Source organism: Primulina eburnea, chromosome 9, assembly GCF_022965805.1.
Source record: "Primulina eburnea isolate SZY01 chromosome 9, ASM2296580v1, whole genome shotgun sequence".
Classification (NCBI taxonomy): Eukaryota; Viridiplantae; Streptophyta; class Magnoliopsida; order Lamiales; family Gesneriaceae; genus Primulina; species Primulina eburnea.
In genome coordinates, this window is record NC_133109.1 from 2,503,106 (window position 1) to 2,521,424 (window position 18,319).

General features: G+C 31.8%; 4 protein-coding genes across 6 annotated transcripts; 3 read left to right on the forward strand and 1 right to left on the reverse strand.

The window, feature by feature from the left end:
• The first annotated feature begins 309 nt into the window (after window positions 1–309).
• Window positions 310–2,653, forward strand: LOC140841102 (hexose carrier protein HEX6-like). Its single transcript, XM_073208297.1, has 3 exons — window positions 310–570; window positions 1,076–1,398; window positions 1,521–2,653. The coding sequence occupies exons 1-3, from the start codon at window positions 441–443 to the stop codon at window positions 2,595–2,597; spliced, it is 1,530 nt and encodes a 509-aa protein (XP_073064398.1). The 5' UTR covers window positions 310–440; the 3' UTR covers window positions 2,598–2,653.
• Window positions 2,654–8,716: 6,063 nt separating this feature from the next.
• LOC140841103 (uncharacterized) lies at window positions 8,717–15,627 on the forward strand. 3 transcript variants are annotated; one of them, XM_073208301.1, is made up of 5 exons: window positions 8,717–8,819; window positions 13,490–13,634; window positions 13,790–13,871; window positions 14,573–14,689; window positions 15,288–15,627. In XM_073208301.1, exons 2-5 carry the CDS (start codon window positions 13,492–13,494, stop codon window positions 15,336–15,338), a joined length of 393 nt encoding a protein of 130 aa, XP_073064402.1. In that variant the 5' UTR covers window positions 8,717–8,819; window positions 13,490–13,491; the 3' UTR covers window positions 15,339–15,627. The 3 variants fall into 3 exon arrangements, with proteins under 3 accessions (XP_073064402.1, XP_073064400.1, XP_073064399.1); XM_073208299.1 differs by lacking the exon at window positions 8,717–8,819 and adding an exon at window positions 13,113–13,267; XM_073208298.1 differs by lacking the exon at window positions 8,717–8,819 and adding an exon at window positions 13,327–13,372.
• LOC140842122 (uncharacterized) lies at window positions 9,824–10,195 on the reverse strand. The gene has a single exon (XM_073209933.1). It carries the CDS (start codon window positions 10,193–10,195, stop codon window positions 9,824–9,826), a length of 372 nt encoding a protein of 123 aa, XP_073066034.1.
• A 1,163-nt stretch (window positions 15,628–16,790) lies between the features above and the next one.
• On the forward strand, window positions 16,791–18,219 carry LOC140841104 (uncharacterized). The gene is made up of 2 exons (XM_073208302.1): window positions 16,791–17,147; window positions 17,800–18,219. Exons 1-2 carry the CDS (start codon window positions 16,931–16,933, stop codon window positions 17,931–17,933), a joined length of 351 nt encoding a protein of 116 aa, XP_073064403.1. The 5' UTR covers window positions 16,791–16,930; the 3' UTR covers window positions 17,934–18,219.
• The last annotated feature ends 100 nt before the right edge of the window (window positions 18,220–18,319 follow it).

The window sequence follows — 18,319 nt, forward strand, 5'->3', positions numbered from 1 at the left end:
AAAAAATATTTCTTTTAAAAATATTATTTATTTGTTTGTTTTCATGCAGTGGAGGGGTTGTTTTTTGGGTGTTTACGCCTAAAATTTCCAACCGCAAAATCGGGTAGTCAATTTTTTAGGTACGTGTTCGGGTTGTTTTGATATATATATATATATATATATATAGAACTTGAATTTACTTGGTGAATATTTGAATATAAATTATATAATCAATTTATTTTAATTCCGCTATTTGATAACGATCCCTACTCACTTTATATATTTATTTATTTATTTGAATTGAATTGGGTTAATTTGGAGGTGACACGAATAATGTCTACCAATGGATCACGTTGGTTGTCCTCAGTCAACCATTACTGCAGCAAGTCTGAAAGCTAGCACATGTATATTTATAGGTATATATTAGTATATGCGATGCTGTGCAAGAAACTTGGAGAAAGATGGCGGCGGGCTTTGTGATTACAGGTGAAGCAGGGGATTACAATGGAAGAATTACTATATTTGTGATCTTATCCTGTGCAGTGGCAGCCATGGGAGGCTTCATCTTTGGTTATGATATCGGAGTTTCAGGTTTCTGCTGATGAAACAGCTTTCAGCTTTGATTACTTGGGTTTCATTTGCTATTTGAATGTAAAGATTAATCACTTTCGCTTGTTTCTTGTGGAGAAGATAGAATCCAGTTTTTTCTGCTTTGTGCAGTTCTTGAACTTGGGTTTTTCACACAATAAGTGTGTGTAAAGATAATTTTTATGCAGTTCCAGAACTTGGGTGGTTTGTTGTTGGTGTCACCGTGTCAGTGTTTCGGTCTCTGGTTTCATTTCATGGTTTTGTAAATTGTTGTATAGAGATTATATCGTTGGATGTTTTCAAGATTTGAAGCTTTGATTTCTGTTAAGAAGAAGTGAAAGACTGTTCATCTCTATAAGAAGGGTGGAACTAAGATTTCGAACAGAGAAAGTTCGGTTTTGACATAAAACCACAGCTTGAATAGCATAAGTTGTTCTTGTTTGCTTTTGTTAATCCGATTTTTCGATGTTGGTATGATGAGAAAAAAAGTGGCATCCTTAACCTGTAGGTGGAGTGACATCTATGGAGCCGTTCCTGAAGATGTTCTTCTCAAAAGTCTACACCAGGATGATAGAAGACAAAGATATCAGCAACTACTGTAAATTTGACAGCCAGTTGCTGACATTGTTCACATCTTCACTATACTTAGCTGGCTTGATCACTTCACTTTTTGCCTCATTTGTCACCAAATCATTTGGACGAAAAACATCCATGCTTGTTGGAGGTGCTGCGTTTCTTCTTGGTGCAGCACTTAATGGTGCTGCCGCCAATATGTACATGCTGATTTTTGGCAGAGTCCTGCTTGGAGTTGGTGTGGGTTTCACTAATCAGGTGGATCTAAATCATTTCAGATCTTCTGTTACACTAAGTGTTGCATTCTTCGATACACTGACCAAATGTTTGCTGCGAAATTCGTCTTAGTATATCTGACTATATTCGGGATTGTTTTGTAGGCAGTCCCATTGTATCTTTCCGAAATGGCGCTGCCTAAGCACAGAGGAGCGATCAGTAATGGTTTCCAGTTGTGTCTAGGTATAGGGTTCTTTGCAGCAAGCCTTATTAACTACGGTACCGAAAAAATCACTGGTGGGTGGGGATGGCGAGTTTCACTCGCCATGGCTGCAGTTCCAGCATCAGTTTTGACATTGGGAGCACTTTTTCTACCAGACACACCAAACAGCATCATGCAACGAAGAAACGACTATGAGGAAGCAAAACGTGTACTGCAAAGAATTCGAGGCACAGATGATATCCACGCAGAACTAGAAGATCTTGTCAAAGCAAGGGACGTTCCAAAGACCAAAAAAAACCAATACCAAATCATCCTCCAGCGGAACTACTGGCCTCAACTCGTGATGTCGATAGCAATCCCATTTTTTCAGATTGTAACAGGAATCAATGTGATTGGATTCTATGCTCCAATACTATTTCGGACAATCGGTTTGGGTGAAAGTGCTTCCCTCATGTCTTCAGTGCTTACCGGGGTTGTGGGTTCCTCCACAACCTTGATAACAATGATGGTTGTCGACAGAACCGGGAGAAGACTTCTGCTAATAATCGGGGGAATAACAATGCTAGTTTCTCAATTGATTGTCGGTAGCATACTGGCAGCTAAACTAGAGGACCACAATCAATTAAGCAAAGCAAACTCCTACACGGTTTTGACATGGATTTGCATATACGTAGCTGGCTTTGGAGTTTCTTGGGGTCCATTAGGATGGTTGATCCCTAGTGAGATTTTTCCTCTGGAAATCCGATCTGCGGGACAGAGTATTACTGTGGCTGTAAATTTTCTTTTCACTTTCATCGTCGGGCAGACGTTCTTGGCGATGCTTTGTCGTTTCAAGTCTGGCCTTTTCTTCTTCTTTGGGGGGTGGGTTTTGGTGATGACGGTGTTTGTTTATCTTCTGTTACCGGAGACGAAGAATGTGCCGATGGAACAGATGGAGAGGATATGGAAAGAGCATTGGTTTTGGAAGAAAGTAGTGGCGAACGAGCAGGGAGGGATTCATGCAGCCAGCATAGCTTAATTAGCATAACAAATTTGTGGTAAGAATGAATTTTGATACGCTGTACAACTATTCTGGACACTTATGTAAGAAGTGTCACTCAATTATTGGATAAAATAAAACATAGAAACTTACATATCAAACATGCCAGTGACAACACGTCGATGCATACATAAATTTGCATGAAAATTCTCAAAAAATATATATCTTACCAATATATCATATGTTAATGACATAGTAATTGTTATTGTTTTTACATAATTATCCCGTAAATCGAACTTGTAAGAATATATTGTTTGACAATTATGGGTAAATAATAAGAATATCAGAATAGGGTGTAAAATAGTGAATTTGTGTGTAATCAGAATTAAGTGTTTTGCCAGAACATGCAGCGGAAAATTATATTTTGTAACACAAATTGACTTTATATAAATATGATGGACACGATTGAATATGCACAACTATAAAGTATTTATACTTGTACGGTGCCTTATGGCAAAAATTAATCACTAGATTATCAAATCGTTTACACAAAAACAATCACTAGTGATTAAGACTAAAATCAATTTACTCAACAAGTTGAGAAAACAAATGCTTTCTAAAACAATTAACTAGAATAAAAACTTAATCAAGAAAGCTAAAAACGTGAGCCAGAAGACTAGAGTAACAAAAACAATCTTCAGCCAACTTCGTTAAGCATGTTGTCTGCAGATGTTCCCAACATTCAAGGCAACACCTCGTATCTGCACTCTTCAAAACAGCACGTCCATCTAAGGATTATTTCTTTGACTTGTTCACGGCGTGCACAAGTGCGTGTAAGTGTGTATGATTGAGAGAGGAGAACACCACGAAAAACTCCCACGAAAATCACCTCCACGAAAAACTATTTCTACGAAAACTCCCTTCAAGAAAATCTCTTCCACGAAAAATCATAGACGCGAACTCTCTGAATTTTTCTCTTTTCTCTTCTCTCTCTACACTCTTCTCTCTATTTGTCCGCACTCACCTCATGTTGATCACCTCTTATTTATAGCTTTCATCTCTCCTAGGGTTTATCATTCTATAAAGAAATCTATAAGATATGGCAAACAAGAATTCTATTAGAAACAAAATCAATAATACCATATCATTTAAATCATTATCATAAATATTATATCTAGAAGATCTTTATCATAAAGATAATATCTAGAAAGGTAAAACCAAATATTCCACACAATTTTATCAATATGAAATTAAATTTAAGGAAGAAATGATATCACAATAAAATTTTTACATAATTATCTAGAAAAGCAAAACCATAATTAAATATTAAATATCATATCAACAAAGAAGAATTATCTTGAGAAATAAATTTAATATAAGAATTGTATTTCCCTTGGGAACTTACCATACTTCTTCGTTCCAAATATATATGATTTTTTGTTTTTCACATATATTAAGAAAAATTATTGGAAAAACAAATTTCTTATATCATTCTCAATAAATTCATTCAAATTTCTTGTATCTTAATAAAAAAAATTATTATTAAATACAAAAACTAAGTATATATTTGAGATAATCGAAAAAAATACGTACAATCTCTCATTTTAATGAATATTATTTTACCTGATGGCTCGATTTTGTCTTTGATTAGCATTTTCCTTCAATCAATTGGGACTTGGTCACGATATTCAACTTGTATCGGTTGCCATTCAAAATGAGAGTCTATGAATGTGACCCATTTTCTTTTCCTTTTTGATTGTTTTCTTTTCTTGAAAATAATTGGACCCGATTCAAACATAATAAAAGAATATTAATCCCTTTTTTTAAACAACAAGAATATTAATCTTGGCTTGGTATGATAAATTTGGAATTGAAATAGGCTTTCTTTCTTTTAGGGTGTGGACCAAGTAGTATAATACAAAATGATACACACTCAATGCATAGGATTAGTTAAACCTAACCTACAAATATTATACTTCAACAATATTAAATCTATTTTTTTTTTACTTTAGATTCGAATATGAATATCACGTATTTGAAGACTAAAAATCGGAGATCGATCGATTTATTGTCTCCCACAATCAGATCTTATCGACCACAATACCTTAGATTTATTAAGTTGAGATTATCAATTTATGTTATTATTAATTTTCGACTTATATTACGATTAAATCATGTATATATATGTGTGTGTGTGTGTATATATATATATATATATATATATATATATATATATATATATATATATATATATTAAAAAAAAAACAGATATTATAACTCTCTGCCTTTGGTGACAAAGACATATTTCGTGGTTTGTTTGCTGACCACAGGTGCCTATCACCTGCAACTCTACGATAATCGAAATATTATCTTTTTTCTAATCAGATATTTTCAAAATATTTAAGGTAAATTTATTATTTTATTTAGTGTATTTATTTATGCAGATTTGGAGGTTCATCACGCCCTTTTTCTTCCTTCGGCCATTTTCACTCAAATTTGAGATACGTCTCTTCACGATGTGCGAAAATAAATTTTATAAGTTTGCCCAAGTGGATGCTCGATCTAACTGATGAACTCAATTGGCAACAGGCCTTAATTTTAAGGCTCGGAAAAAGTAACCAGCAAAATAGAAATGACCATTTCAATATCAGAATCAGTATAAAAACTTTCCAAACGGTCATATTCTTATGTCTAACATATATATAATTTTTGGACCTTATAAATACAATGTTTTGAAGATCAAATACAAACTTTGAAAGAGATTCAAAGTATGGGAAACTTACATGAAGAAACTAGCTAGAATGAGAGCAAACTCAAGTGTGATGATACATTTATTTTATACATACACTGTAAAAATCCTCGCATGCAATTACTCATACATATACATGAGATTTGAGCTTCAAAGTTTAGATGAACGAGTCTTCATGCAAAGACGTTAAAAATTGTGTTTGTAGTCTTGACATAAAAGACATTAAACATCATGTGAATTGTGAAGTTACAGCCTAAAATCGAGAGTATGCTAGGAGTTTCAATTAGACAAAGGATAATATGTCCTCAGTTGAAATTGATTTGTACAAAGAATTTTATAAATCAAAGTATTCTAGTGGAGCATTCCCAAGGAAAAGACTGGCGATGTAGGAGTTGATAAAATCTGAATATCCATAAACAAATTCATATATATTTACTTATCACATTTATTTATTATTCATACTATTTTTAAGATGCGGATTGTTGAAACATTTTATGTGTATTTCAAATACCAAAATATTACATAACAATGTTGGTAAAATGATTCAACCAAAAATATTACATTCAACTTGCATATATTTTAAATATTTAAATATTTAACTAAAATGTTTATTCGATTTCTACGAATAATTATTTTGAGTATCTTCCGCTTGGTTTGAAAAACAAACTCGATTTAATTTATCGCTGTATAATATTTTAAGAAACGAGCTATTTTAGCTCAATGATTATCCTAAGGTCGATCATGTCAAGTGGTATCAAAGCCGATTATTCTTGAATAAGCATTTGAAACTGATTTTGATATTTTAAATTCGAAAATTCATATTTTTCAAACATATATATTCATTGTTCAATTTTTTGACAGCTTGTAGCAGCAGCAGGAAAAATGGCATAACTCCTTGCTCGAGTGTCAAAATACCGAATCGCTTTTTGCATTGCAAACTAGACTTTATAGGATCTCAGTGATATAAAATTTGAAGCTTGATCATGCTCGAGGAAAAGCAATTTAATCATTAAATTAGTACCAAGTGTGGTGTGATAGAAAATGAGCTATGAAGAAAATTGATTAGTTCTCACTGTACATTTATCAATTTCAAAATTTCAGAGACACAGGGAGGAACTCATTAAAATTTTAAAGGAGATATTGATTTTAAATATTGAGAGGCATAAAATTGTTGTGCTTAAATTGATTAAAAATATGCCTTGATTCACTCAATGAAGGGGAGAAATATGTACGTGAAATCATTATTTATCTAACTTTTTTTATTAGAAAAAATAGAGAGTTTGTTAGGTTTAGAAAGTCTAACAATCCCGAATTTTATGATAAAATTATTTTTTATTATGTTTATAACATATTTACTTAAGTATGAAGTTGTTAACTCAAGATAGAAACTGAAGATCGAATTTAGCCAAACTGAAAATCTGGTGAGCTGTATTATTTTGATGATATCTCACAACTCAGTGGCGCAAATGATCAGCTGCTAAAACTATTGAACATAAAAATCTATTTGAGACAAATCATATTTTACGCCCATTGCGCTAAATCAAATGCAACATAGGCAAATTGATGGCAACAAGGCTCATCTGTTTGGCTTATCAGCAAGGATTGAGTAGGATTAGTTATGGTGTTTTGGTCAGCCTGATCAACTCGATTATCCAAATGAAACGATTCAGTTTGCTTTAATAAGAAGATTATCTACAAATAATATTCACATGTCGAAGTGTGAATTGTAGTGAGAGATTATGATAAATAATGATGAAGCTACTAGTTCTGCACATGCTGATTTCAACAGACATCATCAATTTGTTCAGTCTAGTTGACGAGCTCAACAAGATGATCAGTCTAGCAAATAAGCCCAACTGGCAGCAGACCTCAAAATCAGTTGGACTCAGGAAAAAACGACCAGTAAAGTGGAAATGACAGTTTCCATATTAAAAAATTTCCAAACATCTTTAAGATCAAATACAAATGTCTCTACATAAAGACATTAAAGATTGTGTTTGTAGTCTTGGTATACAAGACATTAAATATTATGCAAAATGTGAGGTTGCGGCCAACAATCGGGAGTGTGATAGGAGTTTCATTAGGTAAGACATAAATCCTAATTATCTCTAAGTTGAAATGAGTTTTTACAAATAGTTGCATAAAATCAAAGTGGCAGCAGACCTCAAAATCAGTTGGACTCGGGAAAAAACGACCAGTAAAGTGGAAATGACAGTTTCCATATTAAAAAATTTCCAAACATCTTTAAGATCAAATACAAATGTCTCTACACAAAGACATTAAAGATTGTGTTTGTAGTCTTGGTATACAAGACATTAAATATTATGCAAAATGTGAGGTTGCGGCCAACAATCGGGAGTGTGATAGGAGTTTCATTAGGTAAGACATAAATCCTAATTATCTCTAAGTTGAAATGAGTTTTTACAAATAGTTGCATAAAATCAAAGTCTTCTAGTGGATTATTCACAAAGAGACGAAAGGGAGACATAAAAGTTGTTCATATTTGAACATCCACAAACAAATTTTTGTTTATTTATTTATTTATCGTATTTACTTATTATTTCTACTGTTTTAAAGATACATTTTTAGGTCTTTTAATCTAAATAAAATAGACAATTTAATTAAATTTAGTTTTCTCGATCGGTTATACTTTGACAAATAAAATCCGAAACTAAACTATATAAACTTTGGTTTTAACATTTATCCGAATTCAAAAATTCGATTTTCATTTTCTTCTTTTTAGATTTACGATTTTTTCAATTTATCCAAAATTAAAACAACCATGACGGGAGACATCTGTCCTTCGACAATATCATTCTATCAAATCCAAACTTTATATCCAGTTGAGTTTGGAATGTAAGAAACATTTTTTTTCCTCATCTAAAGTTGTTTTCTAATCCCAATATATGTTTCTTTAAAGTGGTGTAATGGTTGGTAGTATTTAAGATTGGTGGATGTGTGCGAGTCATATTATGTTTACCCTACAAAAATAGCGACGGTTTTAAACCGTCGACTACTTAAAACATCGCTTACTTAAGTAAGCGACGGTTTATCAAACCAGATTTGGCGACGGTTTTATATAAACCGTCGCTGCTCTAGCGACAGGATTGTTCACCGTTGCCAATAGCGACGGTGCCAACCGTCGCTGACCTGGCGACAGGATTGTTGACCGTCGCTAATAGCGACGGTGTTTCTAAACCTGTCGCAGATCTACATTGTCGACGGTTTGTAAAATAACCGTTGCTATAAGCGACGGTTTGACTACAACCGTCGCTAATGGCGACGGTCTTTGTAAAAACCAACGCGATGTATCTATATATATACCGAGGTTCGCGAACATTTTTTTCAGCGATTTTCGCCTTTCTTCTCTGGTAGTAGCGAAACTTTTTTTTTTTTTTGGCTGTTTCGGTTTTTTTACTTTGTACTAATATTTTTTCGTATTAATTTTGTAGATTTGCTCGTCGGTGTGATCTTCTGGCGTTACGTGGATCTGCCTATTTTCGCGAACGTCAGTTTTTAAAGCGTTTTCTTTTCAGAAAATTTAATATTTAAATTTAATTTTTGCGTAGTAGTTTATTTATGAATTTTAGTATAGTATTTTATTTTTGAATTTTAGCGTAGTAGATGATTTATTTTGTAAAACCGTCGCTGAATTTATCGACTGTTGATTAAAAACCGTCGCTGAATATAACGACAGTTAAGTATAACCGTCGCCTAAATTAGCTACGGTTTAGGGACGGTATTTTTCAACAAAATCGTCACTAATTTGTAACGGTTATTGAGAAATCGTCGCTGATAGAAGACGGCACGACCTCCGGTTACTGACCACCAAACCGTCGCTAAAACCGTCGTTTAACTCTCTAGGCAAGGGTTTAACAATCGTTAGCCTCTTTTTTGTAGTGATTTGTCTTTTTAACTTTAAATTTTTGTTACTATGGTTTAGATCATATAATTTATCATAAAAATCAAAATCTAATAATAATTATTTTAATTATTAAATATATAATAATAGTCTATGAATAATATCGAATTCTTAAAAAAGTAATAATTTGTTAGGTTTATGAGAATGGCCACAACTACGGCATTACTACTAGCGATGTAAGCGAGTTAGAGAAGCTTGAGTTGAGCTCTATTAGGCCATCTCCAACTCAAAACTCTATTTTAAAGCAACTCTACTCTAAAATAGTGCAGTTTCTACATCAAATACAATATTCATCTCTAACCCATCTACTTCAAATCTTACTCTAAAAAAGAATATTCTCGGAATATTCTATTTTATTTTATTTATTTCATTTTTTTATAAGTTATTAAATATATATTTTTTATAATGTGTGATATAATTATAATTACATTTTATAATAAACATATTTAATATTTTATTTTTAATAAAATGTGATAATTATTTTAAATATATTATTGAAATCTATATTATACGAATTGAAATAGAAATAATTTCAAGTGGTGAAATAAAATTAATACATGACATTAAATTAAATAACATATTACAAATACTCGTTCAAATATTTGAACGACCATATTCATCCCATAAATGATCAATTAAAGCATTTCGTAATGCATAATGAGCGTCTTTGTCTTTTATTTTTTTATATCGAGCGAGAAATTCTCGAAATCTGGTATGTTCATTGACAGCCATTTCTACCATTGGAGTCGGTGCTTCTCTAGCATCTTCAATCGGTGCACTAAGATCACGTTCATCTTCGATTATCATATTGTGCATTATAATGCATGCTTTCATTATATCATTCAAATGATTTTTCTTCCAACCACGTGCTGGAGATGCCACAATCGCAAATCGTGATTGAAGAACGCCAAATGCACGCTCCATATCTTTCCTGCATGACTCTTGCTTCATCGCAAAATACTGCATGACTATTCTAATTATTAAAATAAGATAATAAATTTTATACTATTATTTAAATATATCTAATTATTAAATTAATATAATAATATCATATTATTATAGAAAAAATATTTATAATTATTAATATAAATATTTATAATTAAAAAAACAAAAAAAAATTAAAAAAAAAATAAAAGAACTCTGCGCCACATTTGGCGCAGAGCTTCTCTCTGCGCCAAATGTGGCGCAGAGAACATTGGAGCTGCGCTATTTTCAAGCAGCAAAATAGCATGAAAACGCTATTTTGCTGCTTGGGTTGGAGATGCTCTTAGTTATTGGCTCGATTAAAACTCGGCTCCAGTTTGATTTGATCAAATTCAAGTAGCTCAATTCTTCACTCGTTTCGAGTTCGAATTTTAATTGCTTCTTTAATAACATTCGACTCGACACAAATGGAAAAAGTTAGATTTTCAGATTTTATCTTATGCAAATTAGAGCTTGTAGATCTAAATATATATTGTTCACGATGATCCATGAAATCATTTGGATTTAGAAATTAGATTTGGTTTTTGATCTAGTAAAATATTTATTTTTTTGTTGAGTTGTTTCATATTAAATCATAAAAATATTAATTTTTATATGACATTATTTTTGTAATATAATTTTATTTTATTGAAGAATTTTAATATTTTGGTCAAAATTATTGCTTTGTAATATATTATTATTATCACAATAAAAATATAACTCTTTTTTCTTTTCTTTTTTTCCTTGATTTGTGCTTATTTGACTCAAGTATTAATTTTTACATCAAACATATTGATTTAACTGCAAAAATATCATTTTTATAATTTGTATAATAAACAAGTCAAATTATTAATTTTTATTTCAAATATATTGATTTTCCTCCTAAAGTATTTCACCTAATCTCAAGTCAAATATTTTTTGCTATTTTAAGTAATTTACTGCCCAAATTACGTACTAAAAAGAAATACAATATTTGATTAGTTTATTTAAATTTTCTAAAAATAAAATTGGTTGAGTTTTAAAAATCTATATATATATATATATATATATATATATATATATATATAAAAGCAGAGTTGTTTCTAAATTTAGTAAGTTTCCGCCTAAATGACATTCTAAAAAATGAAATAAACGAAAAATGTTGTAATATATATTATAATAAATGTCTAAAAATATTTAATTCATTATTAAAACTGTATATTAATGTTTGTATGTATAACTGCTTGAAAATTGAATCTTTCTTAGAAATTACAAATCAAATTAAATTACATTTCAAATTTCAAATCCAGAAATAAAATTTCATTCTGGAAATTATAAACCAAATTTAAATCGTTATTCAAAATTTAAATATGAATTCTGAAATTTTGAAACATGTTTCAAAAATTGTGCTCCGCTGAAATTATTTTATTAATTTAAAATTAATGACACATATATATAGATGTAAAGTTATTATAATTAAAAAATTTCATCTATATTTTAGATGAACTATTTTTAATTTGTTTTATTTTTGAGATCTAATATATTTATTTCAATGATAGTATAAAATCATTTTTTTCTTCAATATATTAACTTTAATCTTAGACCAACAATTCTCGAATTATTATAGATTATTAAAAAATAATCGTAAGTCAATTTAATATAAACTATCATTTTTATTATTTTTTTATTCATGCAAAATAATATAAACAAGAAAACATTGTTAATTAACATATTTAGAATTAAAATATATGTATGGAATTTGACATAGTTAACATGCAAATTTTGTTTGTTAAATTACTTCAAGGCCAAAATTGATTATGGAGTTGTTAGTAGGCTATTATTAATAATTCATGTTAAATAAATTTATATTAAATACCAATTACTATTTTTTTATACTTGAATAAATTTATCTTGTGAGTTATCATTATAAATGTTTCTTTTAGAATTAGTACTTTATCTCCAACGTAGATCATTCTCTTGAATTATGCAATGACACTAGATTGATCGTGACAAGGATCGGAAACCATGTCTGGAAGGAAAATTTCTTACTGGAAGTAATGCATGTCATAAAGTGTTTATTCCAATAATGTCATTGACGTCTTCTTATCTAAGACTTCCTTTTAAATTTCAACAAAGATAGTTCAGTATTCTTTGATTGTATTATATTCAATGATAATCAACGAAAGTCAGGGGCAATCATTGTCTCATATAGGACTTTTTTTAAATAACTCTGTTTTTAGTCATGGTCAGTCGTACATTGCTGTATCCAGAGTTATGAATCCTAAGAGTCTAAAAATTTTGATATGTGATAGTGATAGCAACCCGAAAAATTCAACAACAAAGGTTATATTTAAGAAAGTTTTTCAAAATTAGTAATTTCTTTTTTGTTTTCTAATTGTATGATCTATAATCCATTTAGTTTATTTGTATTTTAATTTAGATTATTTATTGAAATTAAAACCACATTAAAAATTTGTATCATGTTTATCATTTTATTTTGTTACAGTTATTGTTTTCTACATGGCACATAAATTTATATGTGAATACAATATAATTGATAAACACATTATGTCATGTCATTCATTGTCTAATACAAACGTGATATTAATTTTCAGCCAAAATACAAAAATGGCTTTTTTATTCAGTAATTCATTGTTAAGATCTATATATATATGAAAACAATAAATATTTCACTTTGATAAAAAGTCAAGTTATAGAGAAAGTAAACAAATTATCGTATACACTAATTTTAATAATCAATTAGATAAAATAATTGTCCGTGCATCGCACGGGTGAAAAACTAGTTTGTATAATAAACAAGTCAAATTATTAATTTTTATTTCAAATATATTGATTTTCCTCCTAAAGTATTTCACCTAATCTCGAGCATATGTAAGAAGGAATATTTTAAAATTTTATTTTTATATTAATTAATTTTGAATAAATCGAACAATTTTACCCTAAGTTTCGTTCAATTGATTGTGAATCGACGCAAGAAGATTTGGGTGGATTTTGAAGATTTTTAAAAATCAATTTTAGGGTTCTTCTCATTCATTCGCTGTTACCGAAAAGAAAAGGGGGTTTCGGAATTGGGTGGTTGGTTTCCTCTGCTAATTCTCCTCTACTCTTTCCTGTTAAATTCCTTTAAACCAATATCTTGATTGCCACTGATGTTTGTGTCCTCGTCCTGTTTCATCCCAAGTTAATTTACACCAAATTGATTTTGTTATACTGAGTAGCTTATGCATTTATTTAGTCACGAGAAAGCAGAGCACATGTTCTATTATTTGCCTGAAAAACCCAAATTGTTGCTTTCAGGAATGTTTATGCCAAAGTTTAATATGTGGCGGCTTTATGATGGCTGGAATGAGATTGTGAGAATTCAGAAGTTCCGCCGAATGGTTTCTTACGCTGGGTTTTTCGGCTTCACTGCTCTCATCAGCTATGCCTACACTAACAATACGTGAGTTTATCGCATATGTTGGATCCTTTGTTTGTCTGCTTTTATTTGAATATCTATTTTATGGTTGGGTTTTGGTTTCTATTCCGGAAAGTCTGGTTAAAGTTTGATGGGATATCATTGTTTTATCTATTTCTTTGTTTTTTTGGTATAATCAGGACTAGAGCTGGATTCTCAAGAGCAGACCAATTCTATGCATCTTATCCGGCTGGGACTGAGCTTCTCGTAGACACTACTAAGGTCAGTTAGTTAAATTATTCGGATGTGTTGTGGATTATAAACCATAAAATGTTCTTGTTTTTTTACCCATTTTTAGTGGCATGTAGTCGGTGATACGTTTCTTGGGATTGGAGATTTCATCGATCTCTGGAGATAAAATTAGAATTTGAGACCGATGAGTGTTAAATTGTTGGAATGTTTGTATGTATCGAAAACCAGGGAGGCGGGGATGAAAATGAAGGATTCAATTGAATAAATTGATCATGGGCATCTATCTTTTGTACATAAGTAAGACCAGTGCATGGTTATGCAGAAACTCGGTCAGACAACATGCATGGTGACAAATAAAAATCAGAAAAATAGATAATTGGTAAGACTGGTAAGAAATTTTGTTGTGCGTAAATCTAAGCCCTTTGAGTTTCTTTTGATTGGTTTAACTGGGTTTTATTAGTTTGTGATGTGGTGTTGATTTGGCAGAATATATTGAATTAATGTATGAATTAGACTGAACCTGCTTGATCAATTTTGATTGTCTTCAACCTGATGCCAGTACTTTTCTCCTAAAGCATAAATGTGCGCTCTTTCCTTATTTTCATCTAGAATTTCCCGTGCTCTTTGCTTCACTAAAATTTTAAATGGGCTTTTGCTCTATATTATAGTCATGCAATTCCAAATTTCTTTTTTCAAGCTGATGTTCTCTTGAAATTTTGATTCGCTAACAGCTATACAAAGTTGCGCTCGGGAATTGCTTTGAAATAGAGGAGTGGGGACCGATTGAATGGTGCATTTTGGCTAAGCATTTTGAACGCCAAGGAAAATCTCCATATGCGTATCATGCTGTAAGCTGGTTACGTGTTACAGTCAGTCTGTTTCATATTGTTTTCATAGCCTTTGCTCTTAATTATTTTGTGACAATTCTAGCAGATTTCAATTAATGAAGTATGAAAAGTAATGAGTAGTTTGCATTTGTTCTATTTTCGTATCCGAAGGATCTGTATAGTGTCGCTTTCAACCTGGTATTAGCATTAGTTGAGAGGGAATATGATTAAAAAAAACCATGAATATTATGAATCTAGGCATGCTTGTATGCTGTACTACAATGTATTCGGATTACCAAACAATCATAGCATATGTGAAGTTAAAATTGTGATTGTTGTATGTCATGTGAAGAAATGCAGCAATATAGAATATCTATTGAGATTTGGATAAAACCAAGTGTTGTTGGGGGAGATTTTGTTTTTTCTCCTGATTTAACGAGTTTTTTCCTAAGCAATGGGTTTGGTGTCTGTTACATTCCACATCTTACGATTAATTGATTGAATTACAATTGAATTATGAGGTCAGGGTGTTGGAGATTTACTTGAATTACTGCATTTTTTTTACCTCTTTAAGTTGTTCGATATGTCGTCAACACTGTCGTTTTTTGTGGTTTTGTAGCAATACATGGCGCACCTTGCCTCGCAAGGGCAGCTCGATGGAAGTGGCTAGGTGAGTGGCACTAATTATTTATAGATACAATTCGAAATCTCACGCTTGAAGAATTACTACTCTATTAACGACAATTTCGGATGAAAGAAAGTACTAAAAATAGTCGCCTTTATAGGATTGGAACGCAATACCATTGTTCAACAATTTCTCTTATCTAGTGTGGAATACAATACCGCATTGTAATTTGCATTGAGCCTCAAGGCTTGTAGTTAATTCTAATGTACCCATCATTGGTAATAATTGTTAGAATTTTAGTTATAGTTTTGTTACATGAAATTTCGAAAAAATATATTATGTTAGATCATAATATAATAAATAATAGAATGTAAAATTTACCATTAAATTACAACCAAAACCATAATTCACTACCAAAAAATGGTTGGATTAGCGATGGTTATAGGATTAACCGTTATTAATATAGCGACGATTTTTGTTAAACAGCTGCTTACTAAAGTAAGCGACGGTTTATCATAAAACCGTCGCCTACTAAAGTAAACGAAGGTTTATCATAAAACCGTCGCTAATATTGCGATTATACGAACAAACCCATCGACATTTTGTGCGACGAGTTTTTTGACCGTCGTCTTTGGCGACGTTTATATTCAAGTCCGTCGCCATATTAGGTGACATGTTTTTACCTGTCGCCATGTGCGACGGTATAATACAAGACCGTCGCAATATTCGGTGATGGTTTTTGTATACCGTCGCTATTAGCGACAGTTTTTGACTACCGTCGCCGACCGAATTAAGTCCGCCGCCATAGTAGGCGACGGTATAATACAAGATCGTCGCAATATCCGGTGACGGTTTTTGTAGAATAGCGACGGTTTTATTAAACTCTGGAGATTTCTTCCGTTGAAATTTCTCTGTTATAGCATCAACCGTCTCATTCAAACTCTGGAGATTGCTAGGGAAACAACCACAATTTGTGTTATGCCATCTGCATTGGTTATAGTTATAACATCAACCACTTTATCAAAAAATCGTAGGGTTCATATGTTACATATACATTATATTAACATCTACGTTCTTCCACATTTATTTTAATATTACATTCATTATTTGTGAGTCTCACCGTGCACTTATTCTTTTGTATTTTTATTGTACATTAATCAAATACGTTTTTAATTTTAAATGATTATTATTATTATTTAAAATAAATAATATAGTTTTTATTACTTAAAGCAAATTTATATTGTTTTATGAGTGTAATTTATTTAAAATTAAATTTTTATGATAACTTTGAAATGGAAAAGTACGAGGAAAAAAATACACGTACGTACAAATAAAACCAGATACAAAATTTGTTGGAATAAGTTTTAAAAAATGAAAAAAACAAATTCAAAATTTTAAAACCATTTCAAACCGCTACGGCAACCCCCGGTTCCTTGAAACCGCCGGTTCTTTGAAACAAATATTTGATATTATTTTATGTGTTTTTTATTTACAATATCCAAAGCTAAAAGGTTGCTGAATTCAACTTTGGTGAACCCAGAAACCCTAATTTGGTCCTCCAAGCCTCCAGTGAAAAAGATTGAAGCTTTTATCTGATTTATCCGAACCCAGTGACCGAAGAATTCAAGGAACAAACTATGGCAAAATCAATGAGATCGAAGAGGGAGAAGAGGCTGAGAGCCATAAGGAGAGATTTGGTTGAGCCATTTTACGACAAGAAAGAAGCCGCCAAGCTTGCTGTCCAGGAAGCTGCCCTCGCCGCCCCCAAGCTTCCCGTCAAGGCTTCTCCTGCCGCCGAGGCCATGGATGTCACCGCCGAGGCCATCACTTCTGTTGCTAAAGATGATGACGACGGTACATTATCGTTTCCCTTCGTACTTTTGTGGGTTTTTATTTTCCTCTCGTTTTGCATTGAATCTGTCGTTACGTTTCTTTAACTCATGTATATATTCTATTTTGATTTATTTTCTGTTTTGCTTTGTCTGTATTTTGTTATTGGTTCTGTATTTCAGACGTGCAATTGCTGTTTTAGAGTTTGATTTGCTACAACTTTTGAGTATTTATGAGCTACAAAGCTGTTTACCTCACCATCCTCACTCGTAGTAAAGCAGAATTCTGTGTCTTTTCTATGCTAGGGGATATATTTGATCCATTCAGTGTTTGAAGAATTCTGTGTTTTTTCTAGGCTAGCTGATATATTTGATTTGTTGATTATTATTGGTTTAGTTCTCAAGTGGCTAATCGTTTGGAGGTGGACACAATCCTACTATGATCCCAGCCCCATGTATATCAGCAGGAATGGCGAGGAAGGACCTTGCAAAATCTAGTGCTGAAATTCGATTTTATGCAAATGTTCATTGTCATCCATTTGGTTGCACGGTTGCACAAGTCTAGAGTCGAGTCATTATACACTGGATTGATTATTAAAATAAAGAAGCTTTATTGTCTGCAATCTCTATTGGCATTCATAAAACGATGTTCTAATCTTTCCACTGCTGGATGGCAGATATGGGGATGGCTTATGGCAATCAAAGCTCAAAGTTTTTGAAACCTATTGGGAAGAAGCTAAAAAGGAAGATCAAGATTTCCAAAAGGAAACATCACGGAAAGGGCAAGATTAGGCGCAAGCATAATGTGTAATGCTGCTGTGTTTTAATTAGTGGAGATCTTTCGCTGTGGTTAACCTCTTCTGCTAGTAGCATTGTGATCATTTGATGCTATTAATTTAAGTTCAACCTTGTAAGTAACCTCAGTGGCAGCTTACTCAAAGACATGATATAGTTTTTGTAGAGCCTTGGTGCTCGCTCTTTTTTATATGCTTTCGTTACAAGATAACCATCTGCATCCTTTTTTTAAAATATGTTTTTTAGTTCAGTTTGAGGACAATACTTGCTGAGTCATTGATCTTAGACGGGTTCATTTTGTATATCTATTGCAATGTCACCTACCTTTTTCGAAATCTTTTTTTAGTTTAGTAGTGGGCATTTACTTGGTCGGATTAGAAAACGAGTCATTGAACTTAGTAG